The 22874-nt window shown below is 38.6% G+C and overlaps 1 protein-coding gene across 3 annotated transcripts in view; it reads right to left on the reverse strand.

The window, feature by feature from the left end:
- Nucleotides 1–22874, reverse strand: part of dclk1b (doublecortin-like kinase 1b) — a 60912-nt gene that overhangs the window by 11284 nt on the left and 26754 nt on the right. For 2 of the 3 annotated variants that reach the window (XM_017708614.2, XM_017708615.2), the window contains exons 4-11: nucleotides 20788–20887; nucleotides 19962–20075; nucleotides 9972–10066; nucleotides 5430–5517; nucleotides 4422–4591; nucleotides 3301–3420; nucleotides 2852–2998; nucleotides 403–536 (exon numbers count right to left, since the gene is read on the reverse strand). In XM_017708614.2, the coding sequence (XP_017564103.1) occupies nucleotides 403–536; nucleotides 2852–2998; nucleotides 3301–3420; nucleotides 4422–4591; nucleotides 5430–5517; nucleotides 9972–10066; nucleotides 19962–20075; nucleotides 20788–20887 (968 nt within the window). Of the gene's footprint in view, nucleotides 1–402; nucleotides 537–2851; nucleotides 2999–3300; nucleotides 3421–4421; nucleotides 4592–5429; nucleotides 5518–9971; nucleotides 10067–10720; nucleotides 10830–19961; nucleotides 20076–20787; nucleotides 20888–22874 lie in introns of those variants that run through there. The other variant, XM_017708617.2, reaches the window with a different exon arrangement.

Consider the following 22874-nt stretch of genomic DNA (forward strand, 5'->3'; position numbering starts at 1 on the left):
AAACAATGAAAAGTAATTATGCATTAAAATATGCAGACGTGTGTCCCCTGTATTTGATGTGTTCACTTATTTTCCACAAAATATGTAATATAACCAGAACTTTTGCACACAGTTCTATTTCTATTGTTTGCCACAGATTTAATATATTTGTATAATTTCAAAAAAATAGTTTTCAGTAGAGAACACCTTAATCACCAAGTCAGCACTCCTCAAACATTCATTCATTAAGAAATTCATTAAGTATGAAGCACATAAACCAGTGTGAGGTAAGTTTTTTGAGTACAAACAGAACATGAGTTAAATGAATCTTTCTCCTGCTGCGTGCTCCCTGCCTCTCTTGCTCTTTAAGTGTGATGAACAAGTGTTTGTGTTATGTAAGGCCCACAGGAGAGAGTGACTCACCCGCTCTCTGCGATGATTTCCGGGGCTACGTACGTCGGGGTGCCACACACAGTGTACAGAGGCCCGTCTACCACTGTGGCCAAGCCAAAATCACCCAGCTTCAGAGATTTACTGCCATCCTGGTGCTCATAGACCTTTAACATGTACATACACCCACAAATACATACGTGAATTTTGTGTTACAGTTATACTGGGAAAACTAATGCACTGCACCATGTACTTGGCAATAAGCTGCCACCACATATAAGTGATACTCTGCATCCTTATCTCTAAAACGCAATATTATGAAGCCCTCCAGGTCACAGTTTGTCAGCTGTACATTGCACCTTAAATGTTTAAATCTATTGTAATAACTTTGAAATTATCAATGCAAATAAGTATGTAAGGCCAAATCATTCTACACAGTCAACCTTTTCCTCAGTCCTTCATCTCTTCATTAGATTCCAAGCCACTGTCACCAAAGTACTATCACAGATTGTGTGTGCACGGTGATGAGTGCCAGTTCTGAGCTCCAGGGGCTGTGCATGCTGCAGGAGTGGGCTTACATAATCTCTCCAGGGCAAGGAAGAACATGCCTCTCCGATCTGATATTTGTTTGAAAAATGATGCTTGTAGGCTGCTGAGATCATAACTAAAGATGAGCTTATGATTTTTATGGTTTAAAGCATTAGTAATTTAACTTCTATTTAACTAGGTTAGCCAAAAAAAAACCCAAATTTGTTTACTATTTATTATTATGCAGATTATATTTGTGTAATTTGATGTTTCTAGGTACTGTGAATAGTGTGGCATTTTGGCTCAGTCTCAAACACACATGCTGTTGTTGTAGAGAATGCTGTTCAACCTTTAGCAATTGTTATTGTTCATATATTGTACATATATTTACTAAGGCAATGGAAAATTATACTCATTTTCTGGTTAAAGCTACACTATATAAGGTTTGGGGATTTGAAGACCTCTCCTCTCTTGTGGAAGTGTACAGAGCAACATTTTGTAAAGCTCTTTGTGCTTTGGACCCCACGAATGGATGAATCTGATGATGGCAAACGTGTTGAAACAGTGCTGAAAGAGAACTTGGTCAAAACATTTGAGACCTAAACATCAAACTGGACCATCCTTTTGAGGAAAGATGACATGGTCCAAAAACAGCAAAATCCAACCCAAAGCTTCTAATCTTTAAATTATTATTTCAGACTTTAAATAAGCTCACAGCAACGCATGCATGTGCACTATATTTTAGCATGTTTATCTCTCCTGATTCAGTAATAATACTATTCTCAATTTAAAACATCTTCTGTAGTGCAGATTTAATATTACACAATATATCCCTACTCAAAACTTCTCCCTGCAACACAGTTTATCACAATTCTGCCTCCTTTTCATTCCAGGAACACACGAGAGTGCAAATAGTCAGGCTTTGTGTACATATATTATTATGATTTATGATTTCACGGTGGCACAGTGGCCACAGTCCCCGCCAGACAAGCTGGGTCCTTTCTGAGTGGAGTCTGCATGTTCTCCCTGTGTCTGTTTCCTTTGGGTGCACTGACAGTCAGGCCTATTGGAGATGCCAAATTGCCCCTAGGCGCGACTGTGTGTGTGTGTGTGTGTGTGTGTGTGTGTGTGTGTCTGCCCTGTGATGGACTGGGAACCTGTCCAGGGTGTATCTACCTTCCACCCAGTGACCTTTGGGATGGGCTCCAGCACCCTGCCCCCCCACTCCCCGGCAACCCAGAAGGATAAGCAGTTTATAAAATGTGTGTTGTAGTATTATTTATTATTATTATTATTATTATTATTATTAAGAAGAAGAAGAATTTTATTTAACAAAAGCACTATATAAGACATAGATGAAGGTGAGCAAGAGAGAATAATTAAGTATTAAGATGTTGGTTCTTTTAGACATTAAGCACTTGACCTGCAACTTGATGCATCATAAGAGTGCACTTTGCATGTACAGTAGTACATGTATTTCTAGGAGCCTTTTCCTGTTGTTAATGGATGAGGTAACTCAGACTAGGTTTAATAGTATGCCTCTCTCTCTCTCTCTCTCTCTCTCTCTTCAGTGGGAGTAGGTGATTCAGGATGTTGTCTCACTGCAATATCAATAAGTTTCTGTTACAAAACACTTATTCAACCACATAAATAAAAATGCTATCTATGACTAAACTCTGCTTATTTTGTTCTGCCTTGTAAGAAATATATTTTTACATTTTTGTTTCTGTCTCTTAAACCAGTGGTTTTCCATCCTGGTCCAACTGCCCTGCAGGATGTTTTTTTCCCCTATTCTAACAAGATAAAGGACTTCATTAGCTCATTAGTTGCAATAGACTCTAAACTCTAAAATGTGCAGGACAGTGACACTGAGCAGGAATAGGAATAGAAACCACTGACTTACAGCATTGCTCATTTAGTTAAGCCCTTGTAGCTGTGATGGAGAAATACCCACCAGTAGATTCTCTGGTTTGATGTCCCGATGCACGATGTTCAGGCTGTGCAGGTATTTAATGGCGCTGGCCAGATTATACAGCATGCCACTGGCGTCTCTTTCTGTGTATTTATTGGTGGACGTGATTGCATCAAAGAGGTCACCTCCCTGTGTGTAAATACAATTCAAAATTAGAAAACTGCATCAGGGACACAGGAAGGGGCAGTGCAGCCGCTCTTGAGGCATGTCACTAAAATTTACATAAACATTATAGCATACAATGTAAATCATCTCAAAAATTCAATCAAACTCATCTAAAGTGCAGATTTATTATTCAGTTATTAATCTTAAGGCTTTTCTGACTAGTTGTACAATGAATTCAGTAACCACAATGGAACTAAGAGTTCATTAGAGTTAAATGGCTTGTTGTGTAGGATTATAAACACATCAGATTAAAAAAAAAAAGTTACCTTCACCAGCTCCATGACCAGGTAGAGCTCATTGTAAGTGTCCATCTCCTCAATCAGCAGGACAATGTTGGGGTGTTTCACTCTCCTCAAAATGGAAACCTCATTCTGGATCATATGCTCCTGCGCAGAACAGACAATGAGCGCATTTACATGCACTTAATAATCTGATAACTGCAGAAAATCTGATTTTGTAAGTAATCCGATCTGTGTTCAAATGCACTTGGTTAATCAGATAATGTGGAATCTCTGGGTCTATATAAGTCAGGCAATACTCAGTTTTCTGCTTTGTAGCCGGCCAATAAACTCACAGAAGAAGACATGTAAATGCAGCCTAAAACGCAAACTTCATGCTGCAGCTTTAAAAAAAAACATTGCGGTGCTTTACCTAAAAATATGAACACGCATCTTGTAGAAGATGAAGAACATTTAAACCCTTTATTCTGTCAAGCATGTAGTTGGATTCAGTGTTGCTGTAAAAGTGTTTTGCTCGCATATTTCCAGTACAGCGGTCTGTTGTTGCAAATGCACAGACTGAGAAACCTGATTACTGAGCTAAAATCCAACTCTCTTTATTGGATTTCTTAATCAGATTTCTAAACCTTACTTTGATCTAAGAAATCAGTGTGTTACTTTCACCATGACTGCTACCAATTCTAACTCTAAGTTTCTCTAGAATGGAGCATTTAGCATCAAACTACTCTTAACTACCTAAATATGTGGACATATCTTACGTTAGAGATTGGATTATGGTTTCATATACTGATCTAAACAGTCATGTAAAAATTAATAATGACTGTTTTCGGTACATAAAAGAATGCAAATGTTATAGATAAAAAATAGCAACATGTAGGATATGGTTGCTTTATTAATGTTAAGAGCTCTAGGAAACTGAAAATGGACTGTTACCATATTAAGTTACTGCATGTTGTCAGGCACTCATTTTTTGCTGCACCTTGTGTTGATCTGACACCAGCTGACACCACCAACTGACCATGTCAAATTTTGTGGATCGTTACAGCCTGCAGCTAATCTCAGACACCAAACATGATTGGCTAAATGACTGTTTTCAGGAACGGGAAACATTTTTGGAAATTTGAAATATTCCTTTAAAGTTGTCTCACCTTCCCTCTGCATTTGCCCTTGTTGATGATTTTGAGGGCATACTCCCGGCCAGTGGATCTCTCCACGCACTCCCTCACCACTGCAAAGTTTCCATCTCCAATCATCCTCCCCACCTTGTATCGCTCTGCTATAGAGGCAGGAACCTGAGGGCTCTCCTCCACCACCTCAGCTACAGCAGGAAACAAACAAACTGTTAGTCATTGATATTACTGAAAGACACCTATAATCATCTAAACTTATAAACAATCTTCTTTTTCTTTAAGCAATAGGACAAAAGATGGTGCTATTCGTGATCATTTTGACAGGTTCAGAATTCGCCGTAGGTCCACTGCTACCCTCTCTTACAGAATCTGGCCAAATGGTCTGCAGGTCAAATATCATATCACAACTGTCAGAAGAAAACCTCATATCTCCAATTTTGACGTTTTTTTCAGTTTTTGACAATATTTGAAAATACCTGATGCCCTTTACATTGTATGTAAATTTTATGATGAATGGACTAAAAGAAATGACCTAAAATTAGATGGGAAAAAAAGTCTGGTTCCATTGACTTACATTAAAAATAAAGTAGGTTTTATCCCCTCTCCTGAAAAGTCATCATTTTGGAGATATACTTAATGGCACTTAATGTTTAGCTACAGTCATTATTTTGCAACTGGTGCTCAGCATAATATTATTATGAAAGTGTGCTTTTCTCACAAATAACAGCACAGCTTAACACTTCTGAACCAATCAGATTGTGCTGTTGTAACAATGCAAAGCAATAACTGGTTAAACTGTATTCAGATTGACTTTAGGTACATGGTGTTGGGAATTGTTTTATTTTGATTTATTTTCGAGTTTTCTGTTTACTTTCCTTTGCTCTAATCATTATTCACTGTTAAACAGTAATAATGCTGAAGTCCCACAGTCTTTTGAACTAACTGACACACAAAGCACTTCTGATTCACAGTCTTGTGATGAGAGGCGATGGTGATAAGGGTGAAATCTCAGCAGTGTTTTCTTACCCTCACTGCCAGGGCCATCGCCCTCATCCATGGAGCTGCAGACTTTAGTAGAGGCCAGAGAGAGAGAGGAGCCACTGTGCTGAGAACTCTGTAAGACAGATAGGAAAAGTCAGAGGATGCCATTTCAACTCTGCCCAAAGTGTGAAGTCTCCTTAACAACACTGTATTGCAGAGTGTTTACTCTATATATTTTTAGAATTTTATGAAATGTCATAAAGTAGAATTGCAAATCTCTGCAGAGGGCTTTTCATTTGAAACGATGGTTAAAAGAAGTGCACGAACATTGCAGAGCTGTGTTGAGCTGAAGAAACTGGACTATTCAATATAACAGAGCACCCCATGAGGAGCTTGGGTTGACCTTATTTTGCAATGTTATTAAGTTCAGTTATACATTTTACAAAAAATGGTGACCTGAACTTTAAATATAGTTGGTCAAAAGGAACTGTTCATCTGTTTTATTCTGTGCTACTTGCTCGTTGTAATGTGCCAGTTAGCTAGGGTGAGCTACTGTTAAGAACAGTCTGAAAAAAATCCTAGAGGAAATATTGCAGCATAACTGCACTACTGGCATTACAGCAGGCAGTATCTATCTGCTTGTTATTTTATTTTATAATTGTAAAATCTGTACCCATTTTTATAGCAGTTATGGCTATCTGTCTACTGTTAGCTTTTATTTTTATAAGAATTTCACAATGTCTCAGCAGGGACTGACACCATGACATCACATGGATTCCATGCATTGGATTGGTCAGCTCCAGCTCTGCCAATTCATCATTCCACACACCTGTGGCTTATTCGTAAGACTGATTATGACTCCAGCTTGTGGATAATTCTTCCAGTAGTTCAACTACACTTTCACATTAAAAAATGCTACAAATAAAATTAGGTATTCAGACCTTTTATATTACATTAACAGATCATTTTAAGCAAAATACATACTAACTCATCATTTACAAGGTTTTTCTATTATGAGGAGGCGTCTGTCCCAAACACTAATACCATATTTTCTAAATAACTTACATTTTACATGTATGCTTTAATTTCATTTCTTTTTTTAACTTGTAAAGTTGAACGATTTAGATAAGTTTAATTTTTTAAACAATTAAGATTAATGCTTTAAAAAATATCCCACTTTTTCACATCACTAACAAGAGTTTTGTCCATAGGTGGAGGATTATTTTAGCCACGCCCCTGCATTTTAGAGCAGGAATTGAGACTGCATCCCTGTCCCTCATGGCCACATGGTGAGCAGTTGGCTCCCATTGTTCTGAAGTAAATGTGTCCCGAAGTCTAAAAATCAGGTTGTAACACAAAGTATTTTCACAATTACCTTTGTGTATTAAGCAAAGTTAATTATATTCAAGGCTATATTTGTTAGTCATATACTGGCTAGCATTTTTAAGTTCTGCTCAAAACTGGTTAAAACTGCTATTACCAAAACTGTTGTTACCGAAACATTTGTTAAAATCTCTGTAGTGTTAAGATTGTTTTTCACCCTCTGTAAAGTCTAATAAGTCTGTTAGTATAACAAATTGTTTTTAGTAGTCTAAAAAGCATCTAACAAAACATTTTCCAAATAAAACGCACAGAACGCCGCTGCTCATCTTCCATTGTTTCCATAGAGTTGGTCCAAGAGGGGCTCTACTATTTCCTATTCCTTCTGATGCTCTACATTTCATACCCTGACCACAGGACAGCCACTTCATATAGGGAAAAAAATAAATAAAAAACAGCAGTTTCCATGGAAACGCTCTGGCCTAGACATGCTAAGAATAATTCAGCACGAGAGCAGGTTGAGGTGAAGCTTCCTGCCCTCACTGCTTGCCATGTATGGTCACATCCTGTTCCTCTCAGCATAGCCCTAAAACTGACATTTGAAGATCTCGTCCAATGTTTTACACCTTGAATACCGTCCCCTCCCCTTCATTAAAGCTTTAAACAACGGACTAGAGGGTGAAGTTGTGAATCTGCGCCATGTATGTAAATCACTCCATGTATGTTACTTTTACCTGGATAAAAGTGTTTATAAAAGCAATTTTTCCTATAATTTGATATTCAAAGTCAGCATTAGAGGCACCAACTAAACACTGTATCTATCTGGGTGACCTGCATTTTCTAAGACAGACTCTGGACTTGTGCCCCTGTTCTCTTTCACAGGCTTCAGCAAAAGCAGAGGATGAGTTTGACCTATATTTGCAAAAGCTGTATTTAACTTGCTCAAAAGGAGCACAACAGTAGAGAGGTCTGGAAGCACCACAGTGCCAGGGAGGTATAGACTGTTCACATACACAACTGTGTACAGGTCAGAGCCCACTGAAATATCATTCTGTCAGTATTGACTGTGTCCAAACGTTGCCTTTATTACAGCTGCCACTCTGTTTAGGGTACCTGCATAGATTTTTTTTTTAATGTGCAGGGACATATTTCCACACCTACAAATGTCAGTCTTAGAATGGTTGCATTTTCTGTTTGTCATCCTGTCTGAATGATGGCCAGTCCATTGTTCAGAGATCACCAGCAGCTTCTTTGTTTGATTTAAAAATATTCTCTTCCTTTTTTCAGTTAGGGCTTCTTGACAGCTACACATGCTTTCAGACCTGTAGCATTCAGTTATCTTCTCACAGTGGAAGGCAGAACTGATATGGAGATTGAGTTTCTCCTTATCTGATGTGGTCCGTTTTGGTGGTCCACTAAGTTTTGCATGGTTGTTAAGAGTCCAATTTTCTGTGTATCTCTTTTGAACTCCAGTTTTGGAAACTCCTGCTTTTTCACTTATTCTCCTTTCATTTTCCTTTGCCTTATGCAAGGATTCCTATAAGGCACTAAATTTACAGTATATTGTTCCTTAGACTGAAGGAGAGCCTGGATGGCAAACATTGGTGGAATTCCACTGGATATGAATATAAAATCCCTGAAAGTTTTCGGGGGAAGAAAACCAAAGCTACTGAGGAAGTCTGTTACAATATCATGCATCACTTTCTCAGTTGACAGCTTTCACCAAAAAAACATTGTTAGTAATTCATGAGCTCAATTGCTAAAACATATCGCTACAGTTTTTTACATCTCATAATAAGATCCAATCTCACAAACTCAGCATGCTAAAAGCTTTTTATAACTGCTGTTCGGAAGAAAACCTCTTTTCTCCAAAATGCCAAAATGGTAACTTTACAGAAGAAGGAAAAACCCTACTTTACTTTTAATGTAAGTCAATGGAACCAGACTTTCTGCCAAGTGATTTTGTGCTGTTTCTCCATTTGTCCATTCATCATAAAATTTACACACAATGTAAAGGGCAACAGGCATTTTCAAATTATGACAAAAACTACAAAAAAAAGGAGATACAAAGTTTCCTTCTGACAGCAGCGACATGTCACGTCTTCTTACCATTAAAGTGTTTCGTATTTGCATTCCTACTGGTCTTATCAGTAAGGATCAATGTCTGATTTGTAGTTTTTATTAACATAAGTGGTGAATCTCGGTTGAAAAGAATTCTCCTCTCAGACATTTTTCCAACAATGTATTATTCAAGTGCAGTTGAAGAGGAATTCCACCAATTTTTGAAGAATTCTGCCTAATGAAATCTTTAAGATGTAAACAGTCATTCAGTATTTGATGTGTAATGTTGTTCTAGAGAAACGTAATGAGTCACAAGTATTCACAGTGGAGGTGACATGAACCAGTCATATGAAGCGTCTCTAAAAGCTCTCTCACAGAAAGCTATTTCATGAAATGGGAACAAATATCTTGCCTGATATCTGAAACATTTTATTACAACAGTTTTATGTTAGTTTTGGCCTAAAAATTCTACTGATAGGTACATGGGTCTAGTTTGCCAGTATTTTACACACAATTTAAAATTCAGTAGACATGTCAAGATTGACTGGTGGTGTTGGATAGTAAATATAATGGCTACATTTGTGTTGTAGACATCACAACCCCTGCTTCCTATCATCACCACTATAAACAAATCAAGACATTTCTCGATAACAGGGCATTTTTCATCAAACCGCTCTGAATTACTTTTTTACACATCAATCTTTTAAGTATGCAGAAATTTTACAGTGGAACGTCCGTGGTGTGTGTGTGTGTGTGTGTGTGTGTGTGTGTGTGTGTGTGTGTGTGTATGTTTTCATTTGAACACTGTTAGACAAATGAGCTTCATAACATTTTAGATTAAAGGCCAGTTCCTAAGGTTTTGGTGGAAGACAAGTGTGCCCAAACTCTACCACATGCTTCAGCTCTGAAATCAGTTGTAATGAAACAGGAGCCAAGTCCAGAGGCTCATCTCTGGTTGCTAGGAAACATTCAGGGAGTATGGGGAGTTATTCTGTACACATGAAATGCACTAGGATAGCATTTAAAGAGGTTGTCACAAAAAATGAGTGCATGTGAATCGCCTGAAATGAACATCAGTAAAAACTGGTTAAGCTCAGTGATTAACAGCCTAAGACCAGAACAAATAATGTACAATGACCCTGAGGTTTGAAATGAAAAAGGCTAGAGTTAAGAGTTTCAAGATGTTCAACGATGAAAGGCTCTTACCCGCCGTCTCCTGAGGCTGGCCGGGCTGGTGGGAGAGGGGCTTGGGGATTTTCCTGACCGAGGGGTGGACAGCTGACTGCCTGCTGTTCCATTTGCTGAGGAGAGAGCAAACAGAAGAACGGCTCAGTGAACTTCTAGTTGATTTAAATGCAGGTACTGAGAACGTATTTAGTTTCAACTCATTAGTCCTCTCAAACAACATTTCCAGAATCTTTCATTGCGCGACACAAGCAGCACCTGGCGACGGAAAGAGAAGAACAAGACCTTTGTGGTTTTCTTCAGATGAAATCTTTTCAGACTCGCCAACATAAGCTAAAGAAAAAGGATGCTTATAACTGGCTCAACATCATTTCTTCAGTGAAACCTGAACCAACATTCATTAAGGTCCTGTAAAAACAACATATCCACATGTATAATGAACGTGCTACAGCAGCTGCCGCTGTGCTGTTATTATATTAGAAATTCAATGCCAGCCCTGAAAACTGAACATTAATCAACTTCATAGCATGAACAACCTCCACCAGCACTCAATGCAATATCACATTCTCCTTTAACAACACAGATCAGCATGCTGGAGTTATAAATGAATAATTTGTACAGCCCACTATGAAATCTTCACAAAGAACAAAATAAAAGACCCTTTGAATAGACAAAAGATCCAGTAAAGCTGCTTTTTGAAACCATCCACAGTAATAAAGTGCCATGCGAGTCAATCTGATTTGACCTGAACTGAACAGAATTCTTCTTACCTACTCCACAGTGTAGCAGGCTGCTGGAGGAGAGTGTTAGGGCTGCCAAGCTCATGCTGGCTGAGTGTGATTTTCTGTGAATGAGCTGTGGAGTGGAGGGAGTGAGCTGTAATAGTCGACTGCTGAACAGTCATAGGCAGACTGCTTCTCTTGCGCATGTGTGACGTCAGCATTAGCTTTAGCAACAGGAGTATCTGTCATGTGCAGGGGAATATGAACTATGAAAGGGATCCTATCTCATAATAAGATATAATAAGATCCAATCTCACATCGACTCACCATAGGAGAAGCTTTTTATAACAGTGAGAGCAAACTGAGTGGAATCACACTGAAGCAAAACAAAGTATTTGCAAATTACAACGATCACCCAAGGCACCGATACCTCTCTGAGTCAGGCTTGATTGCATAGACGTAATTTTGTCGTCTAGCTAACGCGAGGAAAGAGCTAAAGTGCAAAACAAGTCTAAATTTAGATATCCCACTACTGCGCTGAGTTTTGTCACTACACTCTAAATAATACATCCCCTTCATGTGGGCACTTCTATTTCAGTTGGCAATCTCTCAGTATGAGCAAAGACTGAAAGTGTACCATTTTATTTTTGGGTTAGAAAACACTCCATGAGCTCTCAACCTGGCTGTTTTTTCATGTGTGCTACTCCAGAATGGAGTGCAATTGCAGCATGAGTAATGTGTGTAAACTATTGGTCAAAACAAGCTGTCTAGATTGAAAAGTGAGAACAAGCAAAACATGGAATCAAAGAGGACCTGTGACATACAAACTGAAATAAATTGTATTTAATTTGTTTATGTAACAACAGCTATATATCACTGCTGTCAGAACAAAATCATGTATCTCCAAAATGACTTCACACAAGAACAAAAAATATACTTGTAATTACTCTTGATGTAAGTCAATGGAACCAGACTTTTCTCCAAGTCTTTTTTTGGCTGTTTCTTTTGGTCTATTCATCATGAAATTTATACACAGTGTAAAAGCCAACAGGCATTTTCAAATTTTGTAAAAAACTGAAAAACTACAGAAATGGAGATACGAGGTTTCGTTCTGACAGCAGCAGTGTGTTGACATTATTTGTTTGAATGGAAATGTGTAGCATAATTCCATCCAAAGTCCGTACAATGTGGGATGTTAAGAATGCTTTTTGACCGTCGTCAAGAAGCTGGGGTTTCATTTATAGATCATACAAAAAAAATATTACGTGAATTTTGGGTTCCCAGCATCTGAGTGCAACTAATTTGTAGAAATATAATGTTCACAAATCACGTACTGTAATGCCTGTAGCGCTCTGGCACTGCTGTTCATATGCCAGACTACAAAACTATGTTCATCGACACGTTTTCATATTAAATTCACATTTTATAAATGACTAAACGTGAAGTTTCTCATGTGATCATTTTCAGATCAAATCAATGTATATGAATGCTTTACAAATGAGGGCCCAGGTATCGCTGCCCAGAAGTGTGTCTTCTGCACAAAATGAGTTTCCAGAATGTCCCCTCTCTTCATTGAGTTCATAATTGTGGTGTTGTGGACTGCTTTAACTTTTAAAATGAGCAATGCATGTGTCCTGTCTTGGTGAGGTTCCTCAGGGGTCGACACTTTCCATTAAAGATTGTGCTTGGATCTGATTCTTCCATAATTCAGTTCCCCAGCAAGTAAGAATGCTTTCATAATGCCATTTCATAAGTACATCTGGAGCTGCATCTTATAAAAAGTAAACAGGGTCATTAACCCTTCAATGCCAATGCAAAACAGCTACTGCTGTTACCACAAACTACCTTTTTGAGCAAGTACACAAACACTTTAATGAAACAAATCAGTAAGAGGTATTTCTGTAGTGATCTAAATTATGATTTGAATGTGTGTGCATGCTCACTCAGAAACACAGTGTCAAACAAAGGCAGCATGGAAGTTATTTTATATAGAGATTACAGGGACATCAAGTGAGTCTCTGCATCACCAATGACATGCTTGGTAAAAGAGTTATTTCAGCTTAGAGAAAATGCTATAATATGAATGTGTGAACCTAAACACATTAAGGAATAGAGAGAATAAAAAGAGAAGGCCAGGAGTTCAGTTCTGGCGTACTTAATGAATTCCCATGTTGCAAGACTGCTCTGCTTGTGGAAACAAGCAGCAACATAACAGCCCCTATCCACTCCCGTGTCTCAGTAATTAACAGAGGCTCTTTGTCTCTATGGTATTCCATCCTTACTTGGAGTGTCTAATCATGCTGTTCTTCGAGGCTTAAAATGAGAAAAGTGGTTGATATCAGTGAGAAACTTGTGCAGCTAACACAGACGTAGGAATAGTGGGTTTCAGGGTTTTATTTTTATTCAGAGATTTATTTTTCTCCTCAGCAATTTAACCAACATTGCAGTTCGCAAATCTGTGTTCCCCTCCAGTTCCTTATATTGTAGTTGCTCTTGATAGATGGCCAGTGTTCTTAAGCAATGCAACACATTAGGGACAAACTAGTCAACCAAAAAACAAAATATTAGAGGTGTAAAAACGCATCTAATGCAAATGTATCAATTTTTGGAATGTTAGAATGAGCACTGGACAGGCTTTGAAAACCCATTGGTATTTCCAATCTAGTGCTTGACTACTTGTTCTCAAAACCACCCTTCAAAACAACAACTTTAACATTTTATTCATTGATATGAACTAGCTGATAATTTTAAGCATGTTTGTTACTGCAGCATGTCTCAGCATGGAGTTGTAGAGGTTCCTAGCTGTGCCCTGCGATAAACCATCCCATGCAACTTGAATATTCTCACACAATTCCTGAAGATTTTGCAGTAGGGATGGAGTGTTGATTGTGTGTCCAAAAGCATGCCACACATTTTCAATCAGGGATAAGTCTGCCGGTCAGCAGCAGAAGGAGACGGCAGTGAGGCACCACAAGTTCAGGGAACTCCAATTCCCAGAAGCCCTCAGGCTGATTAGGCTCAAACTGGCACACCTGTGGATTGCTCTACTTAAGGCCACAGCAAATAGCAGCCCTTTGCCACACCTTTATAGAGGGGTGACCGGTATGGTAATTAGCCCAGGTGGGTATTTAAACAAAAAGAAGGAAAACGAAAAGAAAATAGGGGTGAAAAAACAAAAGAGAGAAATTGCCCCAAAAAGAAGGCTTAAACAAGGAATAGCTCCAAGCCATACAAAAGTGTTTGCTCCACAAAGAGCATAAAGCTGTCTTTCCTTTAAAATCACAGAGGAAGTGTCTTTTGGTTTTCTGATTATCTTTTATTTCACTTTTTCTATCTCAGCCATCGTTTGTTTCACTAAGGTGTTTTTCCTGGTGGCACAGTGCCACAACATCCATTCGCTGCTGACCACGGTGCCTCCACACACGGATTCGTTGGTCGTCTCCACCAAGACAAAACCAGGACTCATCACTGAAGATGACCTACTGCCATTCTGAGTCACTCCATGAAAGTCTGGCATGACACCATTGCAGTCTTCAGCAATGTTGACCTGGTGTTAAGGGCAGTTGTCGTAACAGTCTGCGTGCATGTAGTTCTGCATTGTGCAGTCATGTGCTAACTAACCATTAGCAGACTAACAGGATGACTCTTGGACACACACACACACACTAAGGGGCAGTGAGCACACTGGCCTGCAGCAGTGGGCAGCCCAATCCACAGGGCAAGGGGGGCATTTGGGGGTTAGGTGCCTTGCTCAAGGGCTCTTCAGTCGGCTCAGGGGATTGAACCAGTGACCTTCCAGTCACAAGGTTGATTCCCTAACCTCCAGCCCATGAAAAGCATGGAAGCTGTTATAGCTGCAGAGAGGGACCAACTCCATATTAATGCCTATTACCTCCTGTAGGTGTAATATGTTGGTGTCCCAATACTTTTCTCCCCAAAGTATAACGTGTGTGTGTGTGTGTGTGTGTGTGTGTGTGTGTGTGTGTGTGTGTGTGTGTGTGTGTTTAAAATATATTAATTGTTGAGGTTATGTACCTCAAAGTGCTAAGCTTTTATATTACTTTTTGCACTGTAAAACCTAAAGACACAGTTTATCAGGAGTACTAGTACCAAGCTCAAAGAACACAGGCTGCAGGTTAAGGGTCCTCTGAATCTGTGATCACTTCCACCCTGCAGAATGTGTATCCTGGTCAGATCATTATCTTCATAGCAGTTTCTGTCTGACCTCTGCAGGTTTTCATATGTACACTTCTGAGTTCATGATCCCATCAATGAACACAAGCTCACTGACACTACTGTAACAAAAACTGCCAGACCAGAGTATATTTTCTGTATTAAACATCATTCCGTTAAACACTTTATTAAATATCCTACAGAATTTCTTTGTGTTTAGGGTTCATGGTTAAATGATCAAACTGGCCAAATTTAGGGAAACTGTGGATAAATCTTTTACAGGATAGAAGTCTTTTACACAGCAGTGTTTCTCTAAGTCGAGCAGGGCACTGCAATGAAGTATAGTGGTTTGTAAAACAATCCACTCTACATACTGCACTGACTGTGAGCACGCTGCTGTAGAAAGAGACGGCTCGCACAAGTGTGGCACACTCAAACACCCACTCAGCACCAGTGTCAGCTGGATTACAAGGGTTTCACTACACAGAGAGAGAGAGAGAGAGAGAGAGAGAGAGAGAGAGAGAGAGAGAGAGAGAGAGAGAGAGAGAGAGAGAGAGAGAGAGAGAGAGAGAGAGAGAGAGAGAGACACACAGAGAGAGAGAGAGAGAGAGAGAGACACAGAGAGAGAGAGAGAGAGAGAGAGAGAGAGAGAGACACAGAGACACAGAGAGAGAGAGAGAGAGAGAGAGAGACAGAGAGATAGAGCCATAGCTTTCCCTTATGTAATGTATTTGCTTGACCTGAAAAATGTTGGAGACAGTGACTCACACACTCAGGTTCAGACAAGCTTGCTTTGCTGCTGTTTACTAAATTATAGTTAATTTTACTTGATCAAATGTGTGATGACTTGGTTAAAGCATGTTGAGTAATTACCTATTTTCTCATTGTTATCGCTGTAGTAAACAAGCATTCAAAGTATTAGGTATTTTATATAATGTCAAAATGACAAAAGCATGTGTTCTGACTCAACAGGACAGCAAAACAACAAGAACATCACAAACGCATAAGTAACTGTGTATGTGGTTTCTGATCTCAGGAGTATTCATTAGATTACTAATAATGGTTACTTGTGTTCCAGTGCAGAGAATATCTTCTTTAAATTAGACTTCATTAGCAATGCAATGTAATTTACTTTTCCTTTTTAAATAACTATAGATGAAGGCAACATATGGAGATACACGAACTGCTGAAAATCCCAAACATGGTACCTTTTAGGATTTACAAGAACGCAAATGTTTAGAATTGCTTTTAGGTACGTGACCTTAATTTCACTTTTTGTTTGAAAACGAGTTCAAATCACAAAAGGTCTTGCTAATTAGCCAAGAGTAGAACCAGGTGTGTTAAATGAGGAGGAACATTAAAGTCTTTGAAAGCATGTTCTTGAACCTTTTCAAAGAACCTTTTAAAAGTTTAAAAGACCATAACATAATGTAACGGCTCTAAAGACTTTTCTTACCCTTCATCAAGGCCAAGAACCACCTAGGAACCTTTATCTTTGGCTGTTGGAATAACAATGATCACTGTTATTTGCGCTTAAGGCTGAGTTTTATAAAGGCCATGTATGAGTTGCAGCGCAAGGTGTCCTTCAATGTGACCACAATACGCACTTCCAGTACATCTGACATTATAAGGCAGGCCGTAGCTAATCACGCCAACTTTGCAAGGACTGCCTGCTAGCTTCATACTCGTGAAGGGTGCCAGGTTTCAAATGTGCAGTGAGGTAGCAGAAGCATAAACTAGCACAGGACAAAAGAAAAAATTACACTGTAGTGACACGGTACCACGGTTAAACAACTTCCCACCAAAACTTTCTAAAAGGGCAGAAACCTGTTTTAACATCGTGCACATCTTGTCCTGCATCTGATCCTGAGGACTGAAATAGTGGGGTACCATTCTAATCACACACCCTGACAAACATCAAGGTTATGCTTTAAGAAATGATACCATATCGCTACTGTCGGAAGAAAGCCTCATATCTCTTAATATATTAACCTTTATTAATTTTTTTTTTATTTTAGTAAAAGTAGGTAACTCCAGTGGTCACTTCATGTTTCAGTTAAACAAAGTCATTTAACAGATGCAAGTTACTGTTGAAGTGCAATATTTAACATTCTTTAACATAAAACAAGCAGGTAAAGAGCTGAAAACTGCAACATAAACAGCCCATTAATGGGCAATATTAAACATCAATAAGATCAGACCTCAGAAAATCCTCAGACGAAATCTCAAGCAGCTCACTGCTCTCTACATAGTGCACTGAGTTATGAAAGTTTGGCTTTAACATCCAAATATTACATTTTATGTCCAGTATGAATTGTGCACACAAGGCTGAATCCAGAGCAGTTTAGATGCAGTAGCCTTTATTTTAAGACCTACATACTGCACTTTGTGAAGAGAAGGGGAGCCGTTTGAGATTCTTCCTAAAACAGTTTGCAGCAGTGTTGTCACCTGACCTGAATACTATGCTCTGATTCACTAAACAGATTTATCAAGCTCTGCCCTGGTGTTTGACTGTTTCAACGTTTCAGCTGTAAACGTGAACTTCCGTGTGTGTGTGTGTGTGTGTCTGTGTGTGTGTGTGAATATACCTGTATTTTATTTGCGTGTGTGTGAATATACCTGTATATTATTTGTTTGTGTGTGTGTGTGTGTGTGTGTGTGTGTGTGTGTGTATATATATATATATATATATACACACACACACACACACTATTTCCAAAAGTATTCGGTTGTCTGCCTTCACACACTCACTCAACTTGAGTGACATCCCATTCCTAATCAATAGGGTTTAATATGATGTCGGCCCACCCTTTTGCAGCTATAACAGCGTCAACTGTTCTGGGAAGGCTTTCCACAAGGTTTAAGAGTGTGTTAATGGGAATCTTTGACTGTTCTTCCAGAAGCCTGAAACTGTCAAATCTTTGTCTGCTGCAGCATTTAGATTTCCTTTCACATTTTTGTCTGTGTGTGTGTGTGTGTGTGTGTGTGTGTGTGTGTGTGTGTGTGTGTGTGTATCAGATAAACTTCACTGTCAAACAGTGCCACCTAAACCTTTCAGGATAAAAAAAAATCAATACCAATTACCATTGATTTGTTTGTCCAGCTTCCACGTCATGTCTCTTCTCCCTCTGAGGCAGCCAGGAAGCTACTGTGGCTGCTCTGTTTGGCTTGTGGCTTCCCGTCAGCAATTATGCTGAACCTGTGACAGTAATGGCCTCTTGAAACCTTCTGCTGTCAAATCAAACCATCAGCGCTACCATCACTTCTTCATGGAACTTTGCTGGACATTTCTGAGAACAAGGCTGCAGCTGTGTTTTGGTTCACGGGGGGGGATTTATTAAGGAAGCCTGAGTGGTCAGCAGCTGCTGAGTGACGAGGCGTTCAGTGTCTGAAGGACAGAGGCTGCTAACCTGCAGACCATGGAGGAACAGCAAGTACCAAAGCAAAGTAATTGTTCTGTGGTCATTGATTTGTTGCTCTGCTTGTGTCGTTGCAGACCACCGGATGTTTGCCCATTCTCATCAAAGAAGCAATGACTCATGCTCCATTATAGGATGTCAACAGTGCAGTAAGAGCTGAATGAAACATGTTTTTAATAGTATTTTGTTGTGCTAAAAACAGTGGAAAAATAAGTATCAGGATGTTTGTAAGTGCACTTTTGCAATAATTGTGTTGATGGTCAGAGGTCAGGGCTAAAGGGGAAACCTTTCAGGGATATATATATATATATATATATATATATATATATATATATATTTATTATTATTTTTTTGTTTGTTTGTTTTTTTTTTTTTTAATTTATTTATTCCTGGGTAGAGGTTGCGGAGGTGGGTCTAGTCAAGAGAATTTTCCAGGGGCCCAGGCATGTCTTTGTGCCTGGATAATGTAATATATTTGTTTCATATAGAAATCATGCACACATTTCAATCCAGAGAAATCAATGGACTTTTTGTGCTCCCAGCAGAGCAAAATAAAATGCGGCAAAAAAATAAACCAATGTTATTATAAGCTGCAGGCACAAAGATGATGATTTATAGTACTATAAACATTAATAAACCCAATAATACAGCATCAGGCTGAAATTAGACTGGAACAGAGTGAAAGACTCCATATGCTGCCAACTTTGTGAGTCAGAGCCCCACACTGACTGCACAAAGTGATTCAGAACTGCACTGGAATCTCAACCCACAGATTTTTCATTCACATTACTATATTATATAATATAATCGCCCAATAAACGAGTGCAAAGTCTATCAAGTCCTCTAATAAGTTTTACTACACTTCTTTAAATCACTGTCTTTCAGTTGTCCAGAATTCATATCCATGTTTCATCCCTTAGAAGTCAGAGGTACTAGTGGTGATAATTCATTTTAAGTTAAACCATACTTTCATTATTTCTTGCTCAATGAAACAATGTGGCAAATGTAGATTCTAAACTCAGTTGACACCACATTTGTGTTTGTAGGTACGAAAGAAGAGCTCTTGTTTGTTTAGAAATGTTCATTATTGATAACCTCAACAAAGAAAACCATCAAATCCTCAGTTAGCAATTTTTCTGGCGTGAGTTAACGCCTTAAGCTGAAGAGGGCAGCAGTGTAATGTTTGTGTGAGCAGTCTGAAAGTTAAAAAAGGAGAAAAAATCTGGGAGCATTTTCTTGAAACGATGAATAAAGTGTCACATTCAACATATCACTTTCGGGACAAAACATCTCCTTTTTTTTGCCATCTTTTCAAGTTGCCAGCTGCTTTTTACACATGCAATGACTAATATCTATACTTGCATTAAAAGTAATTTTTTTCCTTCATCTCAGAATAGGTGACTTAGGTGAAGTTTCATTCCGACAGCAGAAATATGCAAGCCTGACTTGGCTTTCCGTGGAAGCACAATGTTACCTTCAAACACCTGAAAAGAAATCATGCTGCCGTTGATTCTGAAGCAGCAGGACAGTCAGTAGCTTTCATGTTGTGAGAGTCATGTACTATAATGTCCTGTAATTCAAATTAGTACAAGAGCAAAACTAGTGTCATAATTACTAACTGTTAAATCGTTAACTATCTGGATGATTTTGTGATTCTGAGGAAGGCAGTGCTGTATTATTGGGTTTGACGCTTGTACCTGAGCTGTTGGAGGCGGGGGATTTGCTCCTGCGTGAAGCTCCACTGCGAGGAGAGCAGCGGCCCTGCATGGACGAAATCCGACCGTACGACTGCGATTTCACCACCCTGCATTCTGAGAGAAAGACGGCCCGGATAAGGGAACTACTAGAAAATCAGTAGACTGACCAAAACATTGTTACTCCATTATTTGAAACATTTACTTGCATCAATTAAAAATGACTTCCCTTTACATTATGTGAAAATTTCCACTAAAGCATTAGAAATGCACCCGTTACATTTCACAGTAGCCACAAAATGCATTTTCTGCCTATTCTGGAAGTGCCTCAATTTTGGGACTAAGCATTTTTTTTCTTCAAAAACATTGATGGAACATATTTAAATGACTTAAATGTACATGATTTACATATTTACACATTATATTTACATATTTGTCTTAGTAAGTGCGCAAAAAACTCAACATTCATGACAGTGTATTTGTCTCACCGAGACTATTTATTATCTATAATGTTTTTTTATCATGGCAGTCACACGTGATTGTTTTGATATGAATAAAGTTACAGTTTGATATGAACTGTGAAGCCCTCAGTAGCAGCTCACCAAAGAGTAAGAACATTTAACAAACAGAGCAAACAGTGTCCTGGTTGATCTAATAACAAAGTTAAAGGGAAAAATATTTATTTGATTATATTGAATATTTCCAATCTAGTGGAATGGACACTAGATGGTCCGTTGCATCTTGGTATTTCAAAATGTGTTCATGGAACCAAAATGATCTCCAAAGGTATACAAAAAAAGTAAGAGCAGCTGCATTACATGTATCTTACCACTCTCATCAAGTAGGAAGTCATCCTGATAGCGGAACTTCTCTGGTCCACAGGCAATGAATATGTCATCCTCACCAAAAAAGTCTTGGAGGCAATTCACCTGGAAATGAGAGGGAGAGAAATTCTTAAAAGGCGACAACAGTGAATAGTGTCTATTCTTTTTTGTGTTATTTTACTTTTTGCTTAAAAGAAAAGATTAGGTTTCTGTTTACTTCTTACACATATTGCATATTGTCTGTAATTATGGGCATTTTCTGTATGTTGCTTTTTCTTATATAGTCTGCAAATTGCTTATCTACTGTGTATAGTGTATAAAACATTGTCTATAAATGATTTGAACATTAGTTTTATATGCAATATACAAACAGACACACCTGAAACCAAATTCCTTGTGTGTGGACATGCCTGTAAATCTGATTTCTGACATTGTGAATAGAGAGAACATTCTAGAACATTGTCCTTGTGGGCCAAAACACTGCAGTCTTTAGCACGCTGCCCATTACACACCTGATTCGGCCCATCAGCGAATTAGCAAAGCTTTCATGAACTGAATTCAAAGCATTCCATGAGGGTAAACTCATTTTGGCCCAGAGGGTCCCCAGTTTGACATGCCCATTCTAGAAGAAGATGAGAAACTCAGGGAGTATACAGTGGGAATGGATAGAAGACCTCCATTCACCTCAACATCAACTCAAGTAGGGTCAGACTTCTACAGTGACCGTATGCTCTTTTCCAGCTTTGGAGAGTGGATGATCAAATATGCAGTGAAGCAACAATGAAGCAGACAAAACGTCATGACTGACCTTTCCTTTTTTAAAGTATGAATCAACAGAAGGTCAGATCAGCCTCATTGTGTTCTTTAGAAGTGCCTGACTGAGGAACAACGTGTGAAACTACAAATGCTCCTAAATTACAAAGAACACATATGAAAAAAACAAAAACAGCAAAAGCATTGAATGAACCACAGCAACTCTTTGATTTCATACTGCATTTTACACGCACTCTTAAAAAAAAAAAAGGTTCTTCAGTAAAGGAACCCTTAACATCCTTAACTTACGCAATCACAGAAAGCATAAATGGTTAATTGCATGGTTAAATAGTTCTCTATGGTGAAAAACCTGTACAGTGTAGTATTTTAAAAATGGATCTATGTAGCACCAAAAAAGGTTATTTCAAAATCTTCCCTTAATTTTCAATAGCATTCAAATGCTAGGCCACGCTTATGGAAACCTGTCTTGCTCCATTCGTTTCCTTTTAATGACAGATAATGCCCCAGTACTGCTTGCCGAGAAGCAGCCCCATATCATAATACTCCCACCACCATGCTTCACTGTGGGTGTGGTGGGGATCATGCACACAACTCTTCTTTCTCCAAATATGATGAGATGAATTATTGCCAAATCATACTCTTTTGTTTTGTCTGGTCAGAGTGTATTCATCTAAAACTGTTCTGGTTTGTCTAAATATCTGTGTAAATTTTTGAAGTGGATCTCAGCGCTTGTTTTTTAGAGGAGTTTTGTGTGGGATGTACGATGGAAGATGACTGTCTCAACAACTGCTGTATCATAACTATAATGTTTGCTTGTGTGTAGTATATTAGTTTGGGGCTAAAACATTACCTCATGGCCAGAAACACAGATCAGGACACAGTAAAGCACAGTTTTTGTTTCAAAACTTGTACTTTTTGTAACGCTCTAATACATTACAAATGAAAACATAAGGCACATTATCAGCCATGATTTTCTGGATATCAAATCAATACACACCCATGTCATATGAAATTTTGTGTATTGCTACACCCCTAGTAGGTGGCTTGTGTAAGCCTTGCCTAAATATTCTTACAATTATTTAAAAAAAAAAAGTTAGTTAGTTTGTGCCCTGCTCTCCCCATTATACCACAATTATAGATTACTATTAGATCGTGACACCAAAATATTTTAAGAGGTGAAGATATTACAGATTATTGCAGAAATACTACTCAGCAACATAGAAATCGTCCAGTCTTGCCAACCAGTTACACCAACAGTACAAAACCTAGGACTGGAAATTGGATTCAACATCTGGAATAGGGCTCTGATTCATTCTCC

This window comes from Pygocentrus nattereri, chromosome 17 (assembly GCF_015220715.1).
Source record: "Pygocentrus nattereri isolate fPygNat1 chromosome 17, fPygNat1.pri, whole genome shotgun sequence".
NCBI classification, from domain to species: Eukaryota; Metazoa; Chordata; class Actinopteri; order Characiformes; family Serrasalmidae; genus Pygocentrus; species Pygocentrus nattereri.